The 21,647-nt window shown below is 47.1% G+C and overlaps 1 protein-coding gene across 2 annotated transcripts in view; it reads left to right on the forward strand.

Moving 5' to 3' along the window:
* Positions 1 to 12,039: 12,039 nt before the first annotated feature.
* Positions 12,040 to 21,647, forward strand: part of NCF2 (neutrophil cytosolic factor 2) — a 33,255-nt gene continuing 23,647 nt past the window's right edge. Inside the window, exons 1-2 of one of the 2 annotated variants that reach the window (XM_005893085.3) lie at positions 12,040 to 12,513; positions 15,060 to 15,142. In XM_005893085.3, coding sequence (XP_005893147.2) covers positions 12,340 to 12,513; positions 15,060 to 15,142 — 257 coding nt within the window. In that variant the 5' untranslated portion in view covers positions 12,040 to 12,339. The remainder of the gene's footprint in view (positions 12,514 to 15,059; positions 15,143 to 21,647) is intronic. The other variant, XM_005893086.3, reaches the window with a different exon arrangement.

Consider the following 21,647-nt stretch of genomic DNA (forward strand, 5'->3'; position numbering starts at 1 on the left):
TTGCTGTCATTACCCCTCCTCCACATCCACACTGCTTGAGAAGCCTGGCGCCTCAGACTCTATGTCCAGAGGGGAGGAGGTGCATGTGGGAAAGGTCTGTCTCAGACCATGATGCCCCCACCCACCCCCCAGGGCAGGTGAGCTCTGGAGAAGTCAGAATCCTGACTGCTTGTCACTAAGCCCTTCTTTGCAACCCTGGGTGTTTTCTTGGCCTGTTTGGTACAATTGTGGAAATGGGCTGGGGTTTCTTTAGGCTAATTTAGCTGCTCAGTTCTGTTCAGGAGGAAGGCAGCTAGGGCTTATGCAGCAAGGAGAAGAAGGAAAAAACAAAACAAAACAAAACAAAATTTCATCAGGGGAGAGTTGTTACTACAGACTGAGCAGGGTTTCAGAAAGACTCTTGAATCTGGTGGGGCTCACGAACCTTAGGGCAAGGGGGTGTGGGCTGAAGTCCCAGGGCAATGCCACTCCTCCCACATGTTCAGAGCATCAAGCCTATGTGTTTAAGGCTTCCTGGAGATCCAGTGGTTAGGACTCCATGCTTCCACGGCAAGGGGCACTGGTTTGATCCTTGGTGGAGGAACTAGGATACCCCCCCGACATGCTATAAGGCACGGCCTTAGCCCCTTGCTTTCCCTCGTCTCCTCAGCCCCTCACAACCTGACTTCTGCCTCCTGTGAAAGGCCCCAGCTCTGGCAGTGCCTTCCAAGGGTTTCACCTCCTGACGTGTGTGACTGCGTCACCCAGACTCTTCCCCGTCTCCCTGAACACTGGCTCACTGGACATTCCACTGACTCCACCTGTCTTACCTAGAAATTCTCTAAAGCTCAACCCTCATTTTCTTAAGCCGTATCAGCCCATCTCAGATTTATGCTTCGCAGAGACAGTGTGGCCAGAAAAACTCTCACTCTGAGAGTTATTTGCATAAACCTGTGGGAGCGGATGAATTACCTCTCTGTCTCCTCCACTTCCTGTGGCAGCCACCGTGACAACAGCCTCCCAATCAGTCTGGCTGAAAACCCCGGGGACTCCTTGATCTTGGATTCCTCCTCCTCTTTGTCTCCATGAGCAGAACCAAATTGTCTTTGGCATTTATTCTCTCCTTTCCTCTTCTTGCAGCTGCTTTAGCATTACTCTTGATTGCCTGAGATATTACAGTAGCCTCTTTTTCTCGTTTTTATTTTACATTGGAATATAGTTGATACACAATGTTGTGTTAGTTTCCGGTGTACAGCACAAAGTGATTCAGTTACACATACACATATATCTATTCTTTTTCAAATACAATAGCTTCTTGATGTTTTGTTGCCCAGATAAGAACCACTTCTCCAGACTTCAAAACTCCTTATTCCCCCATCTTCCTCCCAGGGTTTTGTGTCCCAGTAGACAGAGATGGAAGGAAAAAGCAAGACAGGGTCTGGAAGGACAGTGGCTGCAAGAAATAGATGTCTCACCTACAGTTTGTAAGCAGACAGTGGAAAGAGGGAGAGAAAGAAGGATGAAAATCTCTGTTCAGTGGGAAATTATGATACATTCTAAAGCAGGAAGTCCACCATTTTGTATAAAAGGGGACTTTCTCAGGCTTTGATGACTCTGGACAGAGTGTCACAAATTTTATGCCTTTGATTGTACCTTGGCGTCGTAAAGCATTCTGCAAAGCTTTTGTGTGCTAGGAATTTCTAAGGAGGAAACAGCTACAGAGCTGTGAGCCGGCAAACTAGAAACTGAGAGAAAACTGCTTAGAGTTGGGACAGAGTGGGACTGGGTGTCCAAGGGTCTGGCTAAGGAGGTGGTGCCGGCATGCTGAGAGGCTTTTGCTCACAGCAGCCTGGAGTGGGAGGTGGGAATGTCACAACAGGGGATCAGCACCTCACGAGGCAAACAAAGATTGTTTGTTTACTTTTCTGTCATGAATCTGGAAATCCGAAAGCATCCACCGCCTATGAGTAGCTGTGTGCCACTTTTATATGGAATTTCATTTCAGTCTCTAAGGCATTGTTCTTAGAACCATTTTGCAGATGTGGAAACTGAGCTCTTGAGAACTGGCATGACTTACGAAAGTTGGCTTAGGTAGTACAAGACAGAGCGGGATTTGAATCCAGGATTTCTGACCTCACAATGCATTCTTGGTGAAAACCCAGGATGAGAGAGGGCCAGCCGTGCTTAACAGCTTCCATAGAACTTAGGGGCGTGGATGGGACAGAAGTCACTGAGGCGTCTTCAACCCTGGCTCTGACCACCTCACGTCCCCTGGGAAACCTAGGGGAACTTAGAGCGGCTCCCAAAGACTCACCCCTGGAGGAATGCTTAGGAATGTGCTGAGAAGTCTGTTACAGATGGTAGACTAAGACAGAAAGTGTTACCCAGGCCACAGCAAAGCTGCCAGGTTTTATACTCTGTAGATGCCCCAATGGGATGGGCTCCCCCCAGTAACTTTCAGGAGCCACAAAGGCTCATCTGTCACTGGTGGCAGTAAGAGGGAGCAGGCCATGGGTGACTGACAGTATGTACGGAACTGGTTACAGAATTCACAGGGCCTTCTGCAAAGTGAAAATGTGTCCTCTTGTTCACAATCATTAAGCACTCCAAGATGGTGACAGCGGAGAATTGAACCAAGCGTGGGGACCCTATAAGCCTGGGGCTCTGAGCGACTGCACAGGTCATACATCCTATTATACACTGTACATGGCTTCACTTCTCACTGCCCTGATCAATATCTGTGTAGAGGAGTTTTCAGAGGGAGACATGCAATGCAGAACAAGGATTCTGCCGTCTCCTTCTTTCCCCAATTCACTCAAAATAGCTGAATTATAACAGCCTCTGTTGATCAAACAGGCACTGTGGTCCAAGCCCTTGACTGTGCTATCTTTCCTCCCCCACAACACACTTTTCTCCCCAAGAAAAGAGAGGCTGTGAGAGGCTGTAAGACCCACAGCCAGCTGGAGGAATGTCAAGGCTCCAAACCCGGGTCTCTGGATTCCAGAGCTCTCCCCACTCCTGTGTGTTGCCTCTGCCTTTGAAGCTGGCAAGAAATGGAGACTTGAGGGGCTTCTGGTCAAGAAAGCTGATAGTTCCACTCGAGGTCAGTGTTTATCAGACTCCAGCTCTTTATATATCACTTCCATAATTGTTAGCCATATTTTCATTTCACCTATGCTGTTATTTATGGCATTTTTATTTCATTAATTCACTTAAAAAAAACCTGCCTCATTATAAAATGTAACTGTGAAATTGTGGGTTTGGTATACTAGCTTTTACTTTTTTTCTAAGGTGGAAAACTACACAGTCATAAAAGAGGGAGGAAGTGCTCTATGTCCTGATAAAGAAAAATAGTCCTTAATATTAGTTAAGAGAAAAGAGCAAGGTACAGAACTGTGTGTCAAATGGTTTGTGCATAACAGGGGAGTGGCCAAGAGGTTAATACCTTGGACGAGGGCATGGCAGTCCACTCCAGTATTCTTGCCTGGAGAATCTCATGGACAAAGGAGGCTGGTGGGCTATGGTCCATAGGGTCACAGTGTCAGACAAGAATGAAGCGACTTAGCACACATGCACGCATGCAGGGGTTTACATTTGTATATACTTAAAATCTCTTTTGAGAGAATGCCGATAAGTTAACACAAGTGGTTCCTGGTGAGTGGGAAATGTTTGGCAGTGATCAGAATAATTTTTCATATTTGTTCATTTTGAACCACATGAGCATGTTACTTGTCCAAAAGTTTTAGTGAATTAAAATAATACAGTAATTATGATGATAGAACTGTTTGTCTACATACTGCCTAAAATCATCTCATGAGCCATGGATGGTATGCATGTGTCCTTACTCAGGGGATATGGCTCTGATGGGTTTGATTCACATGAATGGAGTGATGGCCTTGGTAGACCTGTGTCAAGCAGGTGAACTCCTGGACAGGTGTATCAACCTGAATACTGAGAAGGACACAGAAGAAGCCCATCATTAAGCCAGGCTCTTGAGTCATTAGATGCTGATCAACTCCCTGTTGCTGATTGCTCTGAAGCCTTGGAAAGAAGCTAAGCCTGGAGATGAGGGATTGTGTCCCTTGTGAAGGAGATATGAGCTGTGTCTGCTGTGGCTGTTGAAATGTGAGCAGGTGGGGAAAAGGACTGAATGAAATGGGGGGCATTCTAGACAGTGCCTTCTTATCTGAGCCAAGTGTTCTGGGGAAAGATGTGAACACCAGCCAGGTCAGAATGGGAGCCCTTCTGATGGAAGACAGGCACCGTGCATAGGAGACGATGTGTACAAGAATCTTCCGAGTTAGGGAGCTGGTGCCCAGCTTCTGCACTGGTCAACAGAGAGATCATGCGGGTTTCTGGGTGGGTGGTTGAGTCAAGAGCCAACTGACACAAGAGTTGGTTGCACTTCTGTTAGTTTAGATTGCATTAGCTGTTTTGGCAACCATGCGATTCTGTTGACTCATGTTGAGTGTGCACTCAACTCAAATTGTTAGATGTCTTCAAATACGTCCTTCTTAAAGAGCAATTGCCTTCCTATATTGGGGCGATTGAATCTTCAAACATAGGAGTAAATCTTTACATGTTTCCTGTTAAATTACAACTTGGAGTTTTGTGATTCAGTATGAGTCAGGCAATATTTGAATTCTGATTCTGTTATTCTACATGTTGATAGTCTCTCCAAGCTTTGAGTCACTTGTAAATCTGATCCAAGTTGTTTATAAAAAGGTTAAAAGCACAAATTGACATTGATACCTCAAGAAGATTCTAGGGACATAATATTAGGCCAACTAAACCATCTAAATTACTTTGTCTAGGGAATATCTTGGCCAAACATCCTTTTATATTTGCATATGCACCATTCTGGCTCACCTATCAGGAACATCTTCTCAAAAAAAGGAAAAGAGTTTGCTTTGGCCCAACTTGTTCTTAGTAAACTCATTCTGGTTTCTAAAATTCCAATTCCCTTTTGTTTCTAAGTGCCTTTGTTTAATAATCTATATTTTAGAATTCTTTCCAGGGATCAACTGGTAAGTCTCCGATATCATTTTAAGAATTCATGACTTTTAGACACCTAGAATCACATTTCCCATCCATCCTGGCTTTCTAGCATCGACCCCAGTCTTCATGGTGCTTCAACTGACAAGGTTTTAGGGATCATACAAACAAAATCTTTCTGCTCCTGGGATTCAGTGAATCTGGATTAGATGACTGGAGTTTCTTTAGACCAGCTGTCAGCTTCCTCACCATCCTCTGTCTGGGTCTTCATTCCCTGTATGACTCAGGAACAAAGTTGGAGCTGAGTAGTTCTGCTTTCTCGCCATCATCTGTTGATGTGACGTCATCTGCACCAAGCCGTGACCCTCTATGTTCATCCTCTGACACTAAGGAGTTCTTTGTGTCACCCTTTAGTACTTTTGCAGCTTCACTCACTCTGGGCTTCCGCTTTCCCTGTACACCTTCTTTGATCTCTGCCAGCATTTGGATTTCTCACTGGTCAGGAGCCACGTCATCCATCATTTGTGGGTCTGACTGCTGGAAAGAATTCCCTGTGGGACCCAGTGCGGCTCCACTTCCTCCACCTTTGGGATCTCTGTGTTAATTTCTGAGAATCTCCCATCCCTCTATGGCGATCTGTCATTTTAGAGTCTTGGGCGAGGGGCAAACATCTATTTTTCATTTTTTTTATTAGCCAAGGCTCTTTTTCATTTTTCAATTTTTTAAAAAAATTATGGCCTGTTTGTGCATGCTCAGCTGTGTCTGAGTCTTTGCGACCACATGGACTATAACCTGCCAGGCTCCCCTGTCCAGAGGATTTCCCAGGCAAGAATAATGGAGTGGGTTGCCCTTCCCTTCTCCAGGAGCTCTTCCCAACCCAGGGATCAAACCTCTGCGTACTGTATGGACATGCAGATTTTTTTTACCGCTGAGCCACCAGGGAAGCCCAGGTACCTTGTGTATAAAAGTTCAAAGATGGCAATGATCCTCATGTCTAGTGTGCTTAATATGAGGATACTTTAAAAGAATAGCCTTATGCATGTCTTCATCTGGATGATAAGATGGATATGTGTAACCAACCAAACTAAATAATTACAGTGACTTTATAAGCACCTTCCACAGCATTGATATTTAGCAGATGTTTTGAGAATCTATCATGTGATAGGCACAAAAGATAGCACTGGAAAACTCAGATGTAGGTCCTGTACTCCTGGAGCTTACAGCCTAGCTGGGAAACAGCCACTTAAACAAGTAATTACTATCATGTGTGGTTCAACACGCGGTTGGGGAAGTAGAGAGGCTGCTATGAGAGCATAGGGCAGGAATAATGACCCAGCTGGTGAGTCAGGGAAGGAGAAGACTGGAACTCTATAGTGACCATAGGCAGAATACTAAGATGACCCTCCAATCCTAAAATGCCCGTGTGTAATCCCATCCCACTGTGTGGGCAGGGACTGAGACTTGCTTCTCACTCACAGGCTATGGCAAAGGTGAAGGGACTTTGCAGAAGTAATCAAGGACCCTAAACAGCTGACTTTAATCAAAAGAGAAATTATCCTGGGTGGGCCCAACCTAGTCAAGCAGGCCCTTTAAAAAGGGGTCTAGGCTCAGAGACTCGATGACATAGAGATGTTCTCTCCATTGCTGGTCTTTAAGAAGTTCAGTTCAGTTTTCCAATCATGTCCGACTCTTTGTGACCCCATGAACTGCAGCACACCAGGCCTCCCTGTCCATCACCAACTGCCGGAGTCTACCCAAACCCATGTCCATTGAATCAGTGATGCCATCTAACCATCTCATCTTCTGTCATTGCCTTCTCCTCCTGTCCTCAATCTTCCCCAGCATCAGGGTCTTTTCAAATGAGTCAGCTCTTTGCAGCAGGTGGCCAAAGTGCTGGAGTTTCAACATCAGTCCTTCCAATGAACACCCAGGACTGATCTCCTTTAGAATGGACTGGATGGATCTCCTTGCACTCCAAGGGACTCTCAAGAGTCTTCTCCAACACCACAGTTCAAAAGCATCAATTCTTCATCGCTCAGTTTTCTTTATAGTCCAACTCTCACATCCATACATGACCGCTGAAAAAACCATAGCCTTGACTAGATGGATCTTTGTTGGCAAAGTAATGTCCTGCTTTTGAATATGCTATCTAGGTTGGTCATAACTTTCCTTCCAAGGAGTAAGCGTCTTTTAATTTCATGGCTGCAATCACCATCCACAGTGATTTTGGAGCCCAGAAAAATAAAGTCAGCCACTGTTTCCACTGTTTCCCCATCTATTTGTCATAAAGTGATGGGACTGGATGCCATGATCTTAGTTTTCTAAATGTTGAGCTTTAAGCCAACTTTTTTCACTCTCCTCTTTCACTTTCATCAAGAGGCTCTTTAGTTCTTCTTCACTTTCTGCCGTAAGGGTTGCTGCTGCTGCTGCTGCTAAGTCGCTTCAGTCGTGTCTGACTGTGTGTGACCCCATAGACAGCAGCCCACCAGGCTCCCCCATCCCTGGGATCCTAAATTCTACGGCTGCAAGGAAATGAATTCTGCCAACAATATGAGGGAGCTTAGGAGCAGACTCTTCCCCAGTTAAGCTTCCAGGTGAATGCAGCCTGGCCCACACTTTGATCTCAGCCTGGTGAAACCCGAACAGAGGACCAGCCAGGCCATGCCCGGATGCCTGCCCCATGAAAACCGTGAGAGTGAATGCGTATTATTGTAAGTCACTAAGTTTGTGATGACTTTTTATGCAGAAATAAACTACTAACCAGGTAGGCTAGACAGGACTAACTTATGACATCTTCCTGGAGAAGGAAGGCTTTTAGCCTCGAGGGTTTCAACCAGCCTTGCTGACGAAGGAGACCCACACTGAGTTTTCTGTGTCCTCCCTGTGAAATTCAGGCCAAGTTCACATGTAATAAATGAGGTCTCCCTGCCAACCTCCTGAGGCTTCCCTGTCTCGTACTCAGTGTCAGTATCTTCTGATGTTAGATTTAAGGAAACAGGATGTACATACTCTGCCTACTATTGTAATGTACCACACTGTATGCAAATAAGGGTGATAATGAAAAACTCCATAAAGCTATTTCTTCAAGTAGGGTTCCGGTTTCTTCATTTTGGTTCATTTAACCAATCAGTGGTCCACAGAACACCTGCTATGTGCCTAGAGCGTGAAAGAATGAGGGGAAACAGACCTGTTTCCACCCTTTGGGGAGTTTGAGAGAGAAGCTGCAAAAAAGTTAGAAAAAGCTGAAGAATGATGAAATGCTAAGCTCTAAAAGTGGGGCATACATGCATGCTCAGTCATGTCCAACTCTTTGCGACCCCATGGGCTGTAGCCTGGCAGGCTCCTCTATCCATGGTGTTTTCCAGGCAAGAATACTGGAGTGTGTAGGGAGGAGAAGGTGATTGCTGACTGCCAAGGAATAATGAGAACAATGAGTTTAATTTCAGGGGTCCCTCCCTCCAGAAAAAGGAAAGCCTTAGGAATATTCTTAGCTTCCCGTTGAATGAGCGCATCCAACAGGAGTTTATGATCTGTGAGCAAAGCAAATGCAAATCTTGCTTATACAGAACTTTGAAATAATTTTGCAAACATTGAGCTAAAACTGTGAGATTCAACCAGTGTCTTAATTTATTCAATAAGGGTTTTCTGAACACCTACTATGTCCAGTGCTGTGCCAAGAATGGAAAATATAGTGGTATGTCTGTCAGAATGTTTTAAATGATAAAAAACAGAAGACACTATTCAAATAGCTTAAACAATAAACAGACTTATCTCGCCAACAAAGAAATTCTGAGAAAATTAGTTCCAAGATGGGTTAACTTAGGAGCTCACCAACATAATTAAGGATCCAGGTTTTTAGTTTTTCATTCTCTTTTCCTTAAAACAATGGCTTGCTCTTAGCTGGCTTTCCTCGTGGTCACAAGATAGCTGCTACTGTTCCAGGCGCAGCTTCATAATACTGTCCAGGGGAAAAATAAGGACTGTCTTGTTTCTTTCCATGTGTCTTTTTTTTAATCAGCAGGGCAAAAAAATCTTGCCCAGAAATCCTCAGCAGCCTTCTCCAAATGTGTTATTAACTAGAATTCCATCTCACGCTTGTGCCTGAACCAGTCAGAACCCCACTCCTTGGGGCGGTGTTGGGAGTTTATCTCTCCTGAGGCACTTGGCCTCCAGAGAGTGGAGACTTGAACAGAATGGGGGTTCTACCAAAGGAAAAATGGGGAATGAAGGAAGGGTGGTTGAGAAGGTCATCTACTAATAGTATTGATGACTGCTGTTGCTGCTGCTGCTAACTCGCTTCACTCGTGTCCGACTCTGTGCGACCTCATAGATGGCAGCCCACCAGGCTCCTCCACCCGTGGGACTTTCCAGGCAAGAGTGCTGGAGTGGGGTGCCATTGCCTTCTCCATCGATGACTACTGTAATACAATTACAAATTGTGACAAACACCGTGACCCAAGAGAACTGTGTGCTGTGAGAGAGAGAAAGGACGAACACAGGAAGGTCATGGATCAAGAAAGGCCTTCTTGAGGGAGTGAAAGATGAGTTGGAACCGAACCAGCCGGGCAAGGGGGTTGGGGGAAGAACATCCCAAGCAGAGGAAACCATTTAACAATGCGACGTTGCATGGAAACACTGGGAAGGGGTGAGGAAGGGATGGAAGGGAAATGGTGGGGCAGGGATTGGGGTGGGGGGAGGGGGCGCAGTGTGTAGAGAGGATCCTTCTGGCACCGTGGGAAGGAGTTTGGTTTGTATCCTAAGAGTAATAACTAAGGCACTGAAGGTTTTAAAGCAGGGGCATGACGTGATCCAACCTGTATTTTTAAAAGATTAGTCTGTTGACCCTCCCTCCCACCTCCCACCCCGCCCCCTCTAGATTGTCGCAGAGAACCAGGTTGAGCACTGGTTCAACTGCGCTATAGTTCCCTGCGCTATACTGCAACTTCCCATTAGCTGTCTATTTTACACATGGTAATGTACATATTTCAATGGGAGGAAACATGTGTATACCTATGGCTGACTCATGTTGATGTATGGCAGAAACCAACACAACATTGTAAAGCAATCATCCTCCAATTAAAAAGAAACAAATTATAAAGATATAAAGAGTTTATGCTGTAAAAAAGAAAAAAAAAATAGTCTGGCTACTCTGTAGGGAATAGATGGATGCATGTCAAGAGGTTAGACGATATGTTCATCCACAGGCTTATGGTGGCGTGGGGAGAGGGGTGTAACTGGACAGAAATGAGTGTGCACAGCACTGCTGGGTCTCTGGGGGAAGCAAGGATGGGGCAGTCTGTTTGAGGAGCTAAGACACACGTACACACTCTTTACTCACGTGAGGGTGACTTAGAACCACGTGGGAGTTCAGAAGTAAGATCACAGGTCTAGGGGCTTAAGACTGGGCCTGAATTCAGCACAGCTTCTGGAGGAAGGGGATATCTGAGCAGGGCACCCACGTCTGTGCAAGGTGGGTTTGAAGGAGCAGACATTGGGAAGGGCAGCCCAAGCAGGGGAGCCAGCAGGAGCCAAAGCAGAGAGGCAGGAAATGAAGACCCAGGGGGGAAGAGAAGCAAGCGGTAGAGTTTGTAGGGGCCTGTGAAGGACATTCTGGGAAAATAAGACTGGAAAACTCATAGGCATCAGCTTCCGGAGAGTTTTGTGTGGCAGACTCTGATAACAGTGTGAAAAGAAAGCTTAAAGTCTAGCTTAGTTACAAAACCACTTGGTTTTCCTCAGAATAATCAACGTGCTGATTGAGTTCTATTTTTTCACCAGGTGGAATAGCAGTATCTCTCCCTCCCTGTCATCACTGCTATTGGCTGGTCATTTGCCAAGGATCTCTAACTTCTTTTTGGAATGCATCCCTTCGTCATGTATTGAGTGTGTTCCCATTCTAGGAGCTGGGAATCCTAGAATTGAAAAGGCATGGGCCCAGCTATTCAGGAGTCTAAGAGCTTGGGCAAATGAAAAGAGAAACGGCAACAAATACAATTGTTTGGGAGGAGGTGGTACAAAGGAGGGGGAATCTCTGCTAGCTGGAGTGTGGAACTAGATTTCAGGCAGGGGGTGATATTTCACTGGGCCTTCAGGAATGAGTAGGAGTTTGCCAGACAAAGTGAGATGAGAAGACCTTCCAAACACAGGGCATGCTCCCTACAAAAGTGCACACACATCTTCCCAATTCTCTCATCTTCAATCCTATAAGCCTTATAGAATGGACATTTTTAAGTTTTATTTTTGGGCTCTTAGGGGAAGTTTGGTGATAACTGACAGGTGCTTCAGTAAAGACAGAGCGAGTGTTGCCATCTAAGCATTTAACCCTCAGAATTGCATTTTACCTTTACTCTGGAGTGTGATTAACAAGAAGCCAGGATTTTAGTAAATCAAATTCATTATACCCTCTCCTCCCAATTATCTTACTGATTTTTCTACTTTCTCAGGGCAGCAGGGAAGGAGATGTACATCTGTGTTTTAGGAGACTAGTAAACAGATCAGTCATCAGTGAGAACCCTTGTCTCTTCAGTTTTTCACAGGATAAGAGAAGTCATTCGCTGTCATATTTGGCTCCTAGTTTTGCCATTTGTAGGAGATTGGTCCCCACTGAGCTTCCTAAGTGTTCACAAAAGTACCTCAGACTCAGACGGACACCCAAGACCATCCTACTCGGGAATCTGATTGCCAATTTTAGCCAGAGATAAAAAACCAAATACATCAAGACAGTCTGTGAGGGTGTGAAAGTGTTGGTCGCTCAGGCATGTCCAACCCCTCGCCACCCCATGGACTGCAGCCCGCCAGGCACCTCTGTCCATGGAATTCTTCAGGCAAGAAGACCGGACTGGGTTGCCATTTCCTACTCCAACAAGGGTGTGAGGAAGTGAGCAAAGAATTCATTCTAGACTGAATAGAACTCTTCTGTCACCCAACACCCTCGCTGGACAGGCAGCCAGAAGTCGCCTTGAACCTGGGGTCAGAGCCCTGGCCAAAAGCTGCCGCCCCGCAGAGGCGGGTGGGAGACGGAGGGGAGGAGCTGGGGGACAGAGCAGAAGCATTTTGGGGAACTGCGGCCTCAGGGGCAGTATCTGATGTACTTCCTCTCTCCCCCACACTCCGCCCCGCTTGCCCTCTTTCTCCTTCTCTTTCCTTTTCTCTCACAGAACTGACTGCTCTGTGCGTCCGTTGCCAAAAGGTGGGGACACTTCCTGCCGCCTTTGCAACACTGAGAAGTTGTCTTGAGGAGCCTGAGCCCCAAGTCTGAGCTCCAGGCCAGGAAAGTGAAGGCGGGTTTGGGGTGGCCCGGCTGGGGAGACACGGGCTTGCCCTCTCCCCCGGTCTCCAGGCAGCCCTCCCGGTTTGCACCTGACCATGTCCCTGGCCGAGGCCATCAGCCTCTGGAATGAAGGAGTGCTGGCAGCTGACAAGAAGGACTGGAAGGGAGCCCTGGACGCCTTCACTGGGGTACAGGACCCCCACTCCAGGATCTGCTTCAATGTGGGCTGCATATACACGATTCTGGGGAACCTGCCGGAGGCGGAGAAGGTGAGTGGAGGTGTCTCGGCCCCCGCCTCCCCCGGGGGCCTTTGTCTTAACTGGTTCTCAGCCCGGGCTGCACTTTAGAACCCTCTCAGGAGCTTCAGAAGAACAAAGGCTGCCCCGGCCCAACCCACCCCCAGAAATTCTGATTCAATTGGCCTGCAGAGCAGCCTGGGCGGCCACCGCTTTGAAAAGCTCCCCAGGTGGTTCGAAAAGGCAGCCCCGGTGGGAACTGTTCATTGTGGGTTTTGTTCTCCTTTATTCTCCATCGATTACATTCAAATCATTCTGGAAACTTTCCTTAACACCTTTTTGAAAGCCTCTCCTAGTTCTGTTTCCTTTATTGACTGCGAGCCACAGAATCTCTGTCTAAACTGCTTAACGTCTGATTTCCAAGAACCTCTTTTGGCTTTCTAAGACCTTCCTGTGAGTGAGCTTTGCTTGCCCAAGAGATGAAGAGAAGGCACTTAAGAAAAATAGGTTCCCCCTCAAGTGACAATTCTGATCCATTATGTGGAGCACTCTACAAAGGAGTCTGAGGCTGGTGGAAGGAATGCAGATGGTGATTGATTAATGATGTCTACTGCGGACTGGTGGTGTTCAGTCTCTTTGAGACCCCATGGACTACAGCACACCCAGCTTCCCCATCCTTCGTCATCTCCAGGAGCTTGCTCAAACTCATGTCCATTGAGTCGGTGATGCCATCCAACCATCTCATCTCTGTCATCCCCTTCTCCTGTCTTCTGTCTTTCCCAGCATCAAGGTCTTTTCCAATGAACCAGCTCTTCGAATCAGGTGGTCCAAGTATTGGAACTTCAGCTTCAGCATCAGTCCTTCCAATGAATCTTCAGGGTTGATTTCCTTTAGGATTGACTGGTTTGATATCCTTGCCATCCAAGGGACGCTTAAGAGACTTTTCTAGCACCACAGTTCGGAAGCATGGATTCTTCAGCGCTTAGCCTTCTTTATGGTCCAACTCTCACATCCATACATGACTACTGGAAAAACCACAGCTTTGACTATATGGACCTTTGTCGGCAAAGTAGTGTCTCTGCTTTTTAATATGATGTCTAGGTTGGTCATAGCTTTTCTTCCAAGGAGCAAGCATCTTTTAATTTCATGGCTGCAGTCACCATCTGTAGTGATTTTAGGACATGTGTGGAATGTCATATTTCTCCACTGTTTTTCTCTCTCTCTCTCATATTCCCTACTATGGGGTTAAGCATTCCCAACAATCACTTTTTTGTATTGGTCGTGGTAAGCTGGAAAGGGTATAACTTTTGGATCAAACCCCAGCTCCGCCTGTCTCTGGGCTTTTTGGTGTTGGGAAGTCATAGACGTCGGGCTTTCAGCTTCTGGAGAGGCTAAGGATCTTGAAGATAAGTGAGGCATGAACTATTTTTTTAAGTTAGTTTTTGTTGGAATATAGTTGATTTACAATGTTGTGTTAGTTTCAGGTATACAATGATGTAAATCATGTATATATGTGTATATACATGTATATATACCCATTCTTTTTTAGGTTCTTTCCCTATATAGGAGGCATAGATTATTCAAGTCCTGTGTAACTTCACACCACTGTGTAAATGTTAGTCCTTATTTTTACCTTTCACTGCAAGTCTTTGCAAGGTGGTGTGGCTAGATGACTGACTCCCCAGCACCTTGAAGGGGACCCCCACAGCCATCCTTGCCCTGGGAAAGAGGGAGAGAGAGAAGCTTTGTGGAATACCCGCACAGCCTCAGGCTGCAGAGTGGGCAGATGGGAGCGCGGGAGGACCCTCTACGTCTCACTGGAGGGAAGACAGTGGCCCCACCTCCTCTGGGGGTGGGGGGCTGCCCAGGGACTGAGCAAACAGAACCGCAGATCCCAGGGGCTATTGGAAACAAAGTGCACACTGTCAGAGGAAAGGTTGTCAGTCCGGGCAGAGGGCCGGGTGCAGCTCTGCCAGCAGGGGATGTTGACTCCAGCCTTACCTCTCCTCTCGGGTCTCCCAACTGGCCCACTCCCCTGTCCCTCCCTCCTCCCCCTGCTCTAGGCTTCCCTTTGCTTTCTTCCACTCTGGCATCTCATTCTCGCTGCCTTTCTTTGGTTTTATGCTTGAGTCCTTGCTCCTGGCATTTTAAATGCATTATTATTGTTATTATTTTAATTGTATGAGATTTCAAAACAGTGAACAAAATGGCAATAGGAACACACAGATCGATAATGATCTTAATTGTGTAATATCCTTATAATAAATTTATAAGATAAATGTATCCTGTAGATAACATTTTAATTAGGTTATATTCAAACTTGATGACTTTTATTAATCCTGATAGTAATCATGAAAGGGAGATATGCATATCCACATTTTACAGAGGAGAAAACTAAAGTTCAAGGAGATTGGGCAACCTGTCTCATGCCATGCCGCTAGGAAGTGACAACACCAAGTACTCTGACCCCTAAGCCGCTTGTCATCTCCAAGACATCAACGGTTTTCCAGACCCTTCCTGCTTGCCGCACCCACTGGCTCATCTCACACCTACTTACCGCCTGACTGTTCCCTCCGCAGGCCTTCACCAAAAGCATTAACCGAGACAAGCACTTGGCAGTGTCCTACTTCCAACGAGGGATGCTCTATTACCAGATGGAGAAGTAAGTGGTCCAGTGTTGCACAAGCTGGGGAATCGTGCAGAGAAACCCAGAGCGGGTCTTGGTGCTGCCAGACTTGGTGCTTGAGACGTGTCTCCTCAGCCTCTGTGGGGAAGCATGACGGGGCTTTCTCTGGGCAGTAACGCAACCAGTCACCACGAGGCAGAATCCCTGTCTGGGGAGGGAAGGCAGGCCTGCCACCCAGCTACAGCTCACCATAAGGCTGCGTAACCATCACAGGCTGGGGATGGCATCCCACCATTTCCTGAAGGGTCTCCTGGGCAGTTCAGGTTGTAAATACTGCAGCCATCAAGGGAGGACCCCTGATTGTCTACTGCTGTGAGGTATTGAGCTCTCACACAATGACAAAGATCAGGAAACCACATCACAACGTCTCTTCCTTGGTGGGCTCCGCATTCTCCCTGCTGAGGGCCTGGGTTGAATCCCAGGTCAGAGAACTAAGATTCCACAGACCACATGGGCATGGCCAATAAATAAATAAATAAAAGCTTCCTAGGTGATTGACTTAGATCTGGCTTAACAAAAAAAATACATTCCTGCAGAATGTATTTTCCAAAACCCAGTTTAATGCATTCAATGAGGTATAATTCAGTCACTAAAATGAGAACATAAACAATTAATATTGTATGTACCAGAATATATTAATACAGATGAGTAGTGTTTGTCTTACTGTAGAAAGAAGTTCACAATATATACTAAATTAAAAGCAGATTTCAGAATAGTATCGTACAATCCCATTACCGTTTCACAGAATAGTCTGAAAGGCCATCGACCAAAATGTTTTCAGCAGTCCTCCCCAGCTACTGAAATTAGAGAGATTTCCATCTTCTTCTGTCAGCTTTTCTGTATTTTTGGTTTGTTTATAGTCAACAGGAAATAATTAGTAAAAAGACAAATAGAAAATGAAAGTTAATCTCGAGTCCCACAGCCCTCCCCCAAATGCCCTAAAAACATACAAATAACAAAATATATTCTAAGCATTTGTTTAAAATGTAGGGGATGACTAACTGATCTTTTGTAGAAATAGTTCCCTGAGTGTGCACAAGTTCCAGAGAAGACAATTCAGCTCAGGCTAAGGAAGAACAGTTCAAACAGTAACATGTTAGCAGGGGCATGGTGTGTGTGTGTGCACAACAGATGAGGCAGGGCGTTGGTGGGATGGAGGGGAGGCTACAGAGAATGTCCAGGCACTGGGGAAGGGGTAGGCTGGGATTGGATCCTCTGGAACCCGGAAAGGCTTTGATCCTCCAGTTTAGTCAGAAACCAAGCCTGCCAGGCCACTGTGCAGAGCCGTTGCCATGGGCAACTACCAACCGCTCAGAGGACTTCTGGGATGTAGATGCGGTCATTTACCTGAATGAGTTAAGAGCAGGAGTGAAGTCTCCCAAAAGAAGAATCACAGACACAGAGGCTGTCTGGGAAGGGAAAGCCTTGAATAGAGAAAAGATACACAGGCCTTTACTTTCAATGGCATCATACCCCGTCTTCCTTCTTAACCCTCTTCTCCTTCTCGGTCCCCCTCCCCTCATCCCCACCAGCCTCAGGATGTATGGGACCTGTGAGCAGGTTTGAGCACAAAACCTCTTGCAGATCTCTAGAAGGACAAACTCTCAGGCCATCCTTGAATCAGCTCTAACAGCCTCAAATGAGGAGACAGATGGCAAAGAAGGGAGGCTCCCAGAAGACATTTCTCCATGAAATGCCCAGAAATCTCAGAACCTGAAAGCCTCGTGTTTTGAGTGAGTCAAAAAGATCTTAATAAGATCCAGAAATCAGACTCAGGATTCAATTAGTCTGTGACTGGTAATCGTTAAATCTAAGAGAGAAATCTATCAAATTTTACCTTTAATTCAACAACTACTTATTAAGGAAATAACATAAATGAGACACGAGTCTGGGTCCTGAGCTGCCTTTTTTTTTCTTTTGCTCAATCCATAGGCTTTGGTGTCCTCCCCTCCACAAGACTCAGCTCTGTTTAAAATTTTTTTTTAATTATTTTATTTTAATTTCTTTTTGGCTGTGCTGGGTCTTTGTTGCTGCATGCAGACTTTCTCTGATTGCAGCTAGCAGGGGCTACTCTTCATTGCGGTGTGTGGGCTTCTCATTGCGGTGGCTTCTCTTGTGGAGCACGGGCTCTAGGGCAGGCGGGCTTCAGTAGTTGTGGCTTCTGAGCGCGAGAGCACAGGCTCAGCAGTTGTGATGCGTGGGCTTCGTTGCCCCTCAGCATGTGGAATCTTCCTGGACCTGGGATCAAACCTGTGTCCCCTGCATTGGCCAGTGGATAATCAACCACTAGACCACCAGGAAAGTCCAAGGTTCAGCTCTTGATGCTGCTGCTGCTGCTGCTAAGTCACTTCAGTCATGTCTGACTCTGTGTGACCCCATAGACCGCAGCCCACCAGGCTCCCCCGTCCCTGGGATTCTCCAGGCAAGAACACTGGAGTGGGTTGCCATTTCCTTCTCCAATGCAGGAAAGTGAAAAGTGAAAGTGAAGTCGCTCAGTCGTGTCCGACTCTTAGCGACCCCATGGACTGCAGCCCACCAGGCTCCTCCATCCATGGGATTTTCCAGGCAAGAGTACTGGAGTGGGGTGCCATTGCCTTCTCCATCAGCTCTTGATGCTTTGTCCTTTTTTCATTGGTTGTTAAATAGCAAAATATATGGGCAATTTTCCCAGAAAAACACATGCAAGCACATACCTAATTTTATGTGCAATTTCAGGGGGTTTAGTGTCCCCTGAAAATCATACAAGAACCCTCACCCTCCCTTCCAGCACCATGCTGGTTTAGACCTCATTTTTTTTTTTACCAGGACTATTGTACCATGGCTTCCCTAGCCACCACTCTTGCCTGCTTCAATGATATCCTAGAATGACCTTTTTAAAAAAAGAAATGTCATCTGCTGAAGAACCTCCAGTGGATCCTAGGATAAAGAGGAGCTTCCCTTGCCTGTTGCTCTCTGGTTCAGCAGCTGTCCACCCACTCACACCCTCCAATGTCTGCCCCAGGCACACTCACCCAGGTGACCACTCTCTTTTGTGCCTCCTTTGATTACAGCTGTCTCTCCAATGATAGATACTTGCCTGTATATTTGTCTCCTCCACTACTCGTGAGGGGAGAATCCTTATTCACTCTTGTATTTCAGTATCTAGTACAGTATTAATAAATGCTTATGGGAGTAAATAAACAAGCGGGTGAAATATAGTCTCTGCTTCTAGGAACTTAGAGGGTTTCCCTGGTGGCCCAGATGGTAAAGAATCTGCCTGCGATGCAAGAGACCTGGGTTCGATCCCTGGGTCAGGAAGATCCCCTGAAGGATGGCATGGCAACCTACTCCAGTATTCTGGCCTGGAGAATTTTGTGGACTGAGGAGCCTGGCAGGCTACAGTCCATGGGGTTGCAAAGAATCGGACACGACTGAGCAACTATCACTTCACACTTTCAAGGAACTTATGTATTGAAAAGGGGAAGCAGGTCACAAACACTAGATCTATTACGCAGGGCACAATGGGACAGGTGCTATGGGAGAGGTTTTTAGATAAGTGCCTATGCGGACCTGGAACTATCGCTTCTCAGTCATGGGTTAGGATGACCCTCAGATCACTACAGGGTTTGTTTTAAGGTGCTAATGTTATGGGTGTTTCTTCTCTCAGTTTTTCCCACTTTCAGATGTTGGGTTGTTCATCTGTCATTATAAATTTCCAGCAGAGTAAAGTTAGAGTTGTTCTGCCCAGGCAAGTCAGTCCTGAGGGATGTCTCATCTCTCTAACCCCCACCTTGTCATTCAAAAGGAGATGGGATTTCAAGGTACCTTTCAGATCCCAACCTTATAAATCTTGCATGTGTACACGCTCAGTCATGTCAGATCCTTTGTGACCCTATGGACTGTTGCCCACTGTAAACTCCTCTCTACGTGGGATTGGATTGGATGTGGATTGCCATTTCCTACTCCAGGGGATCTTCCCGACCCAGGGATTGAACCGGTGGGTCCTGCATTGCAGGCAGATTTCTTTACCATCTGAGTCATCTGGGCAGCCCCTTGTACATTTTAGGGCCCTGAAAATATGGCCAGGCCCTTTCGATGGAGCTGCTCAAAGAGGCAACGCAGCAGTCTTTTCCCTGACTTCTGAATGGGCAAGGGCATGTCCCCAGGCCCCGGCATGGAGGCATGTGACGCTTCAACCCCTTTCAGCTGGCTCAGTCTCTCTCCATTACCCGAGTGGGGACTGCAGGATTCTAGTCTACAGGCTGGCACTGGCAGTGCAGGAGTAATTGGGAATTTCAGTGGTTACTAAGGAAAAAAACCTTTCTAGGGAGTGTTACAGAAACGAGGGTAATAAACCCTCTCCGGCTCAGAGCTGGGGAGAAGCATTAGCCAGTCAGCAGCTGCGCTGGTGAGCTGAGAAGAAACCAGGTGGAGTGCCCTTCAGGTGTCTGCTCAGGTCCTGCCCAGCAGAACCAGGGGAAGATGCCAGCTCCTTGGCCTCTCAGGGGATGCTGTGGGCTCCAAATGGCATGGAGGAAACCTCCTGCTGGAGGGCTGGAAAGAGGCAGGGGCTGTGCTGCCTGCCTCCCAGCGCAGAGGACTGAAGGCTATTTTGGATTTCTCATACTGAGCTTTTTCAGACCCTGGGCAGCAGGAAGCAGAGCTGTGCATCAGAGCACACGCTCCAGGGGAGCTGCTCTGGGTAAACCAGGCAGCTGAGGAGAGGCCTTCAGGGCGATGCTGTCAAAGACGTTTAAAAACAGACACCTAGCAGGGGTGTTTTAAACACAAAGCAAGCCTTTTGAATAACATCAGTCCTTTCTTTCTCCGTCCTACTGGGCCCGGATCTTTAGCGATCTTGCTGGGCAGAATTAGGAGGAGTTGGGCTCACTCAATCCTAGGTAGACCCAGGCGGTGCTCCTTCACAGCTGAAACTCATCTGCTGAGGGAGGCAGGCACACCGGCAGGTGACTGCAGACAGAGCCCCACGGGCCCTCCGAGGACCTTCAGTGCACTCACAAACAGGCAGTGGAACATGATGGAAATCCCATCTGCCCAGGAAACAGGACACCTGCGTTTCTGCCCACCGCCCGCCTTTTTGGCTCAGTGAATCAGAGCCAGTCACCGGCTATGTTCCAGCTTAGAAAGCACAAGAATGCTTCTCCTCTCCCCCTTCAAGGAAATGCCTAAAAGGGTGTGTAAATGACTTGAGATGCTTAAGGAATGGCCGGAATGCTTGTGAAAAGTTTGGTGGCCCAGACAGTAAAGAATCTGCCTTTAATGTGGGAGACCTGGGTTCGATCCCTGAGTCGGGAAGATCCCGTGGAGAAGGAAATGGCTACCCACTCCAGTATTCTCACCTGGAAAATCCCATGGACCGAGGGGCCTGGCAGGCTACAGTCCATGGGGTCACAAAGCGTTGGACAGGACTGAGCAACTTCACTTATTAACAAAGATATGTTAGAGGAAGCCATCCTTCTGTTTCCAACCCAGGCTGTGTGCTCCTGTCACTCCTGCAGCCCCTGTGGCTGTGGGAGTCACTACCAACCAAATGATGACAGAATGTCCAGCTTTCCCTGGCCACCCTGGGATCTCTCAGCCAGGCCGCCCTCCTGGTCAGCTTCCAGTTTCCCTGACATGAGCGTTCTGGCTTCTACAGCCATGTATTTTAAAAAAAATGTTTCATTTATTTATTTGTCTGCACCGGGTCCCAATTGCAGGACGTGGGATCTTTGATCTTCATTATGTCATCTGGGATCTTTAGTTGTGGCAAGCGGGATCTAGTTCCCTGACCAGGGATCAAACTCCAGCCCCCTGCATTGAGAGTGTGGAGTCTTAGCCACTGGACCAACCAGGGAAGTCCCAACAACTGTGTATTGTTATCTCCTGAGAACAGTTAATACAGCATATGGTATTAAGTAGGCATGCGGTAAGGGCTTCCCAGGTGACACCAGTGGTAAAGAATCCGCCGCCAGTTCAGGAGACATAAGAGACGCGGGTTCCATGCCTGGGTCGGGAAGACTCCCTGGAGGAAGGCACAGCCATCCACTGCAGTACACTTACCTGGAGAATCCCCATGGACAGAGGAGCCTGGCGGGCTATAGTCCGAGGGGTCGCACAGAGTAGGACACGACTGAAGTGACTTAGCGTGCATACACGCAAGCATGTAATAGAAGATTGGTGTGTGAATTTAGTTGCCGGTTTTAGAGCTGGAAATATATATATATATATCTCTCTCGGAGAAGGCAATGGCACCCCACTCCAGTACTGTTGCCCGGAAAATCCCATGGACGGAGGAGCCTGGTGGGCTGCAGTCCATGGGGTCGCTAAGGGTTGGACATGACTGAGCGACTTCACTTTCACTTTCCTGCATTGGAGAAGGAAATGGCAACCCACTCCAGTGTTCTTGCCTGGAGAATCCCAGGGACAGGGGAGCCTGGTGGGCTGCCGTCTCTGGGGTCGCACAGAGTTGGACGCGACTGAAGCGACTTAGCAGCAGCAG

Source organism: Bos mutus, chromosome 16, assembly GCF_027580195.1.
Source record: "Bos mutus isolate GX-2022 chromosome 16, NWIPB_WYAK_1.1, whole genome shotgun sequence".
In the NCBI taxonomy this organism is placed as follows: Eukaryota; Metazoa; Chordata; class Mammalia; order Artiodactyla; family Bovidae; genus Bos; species Bos mutus.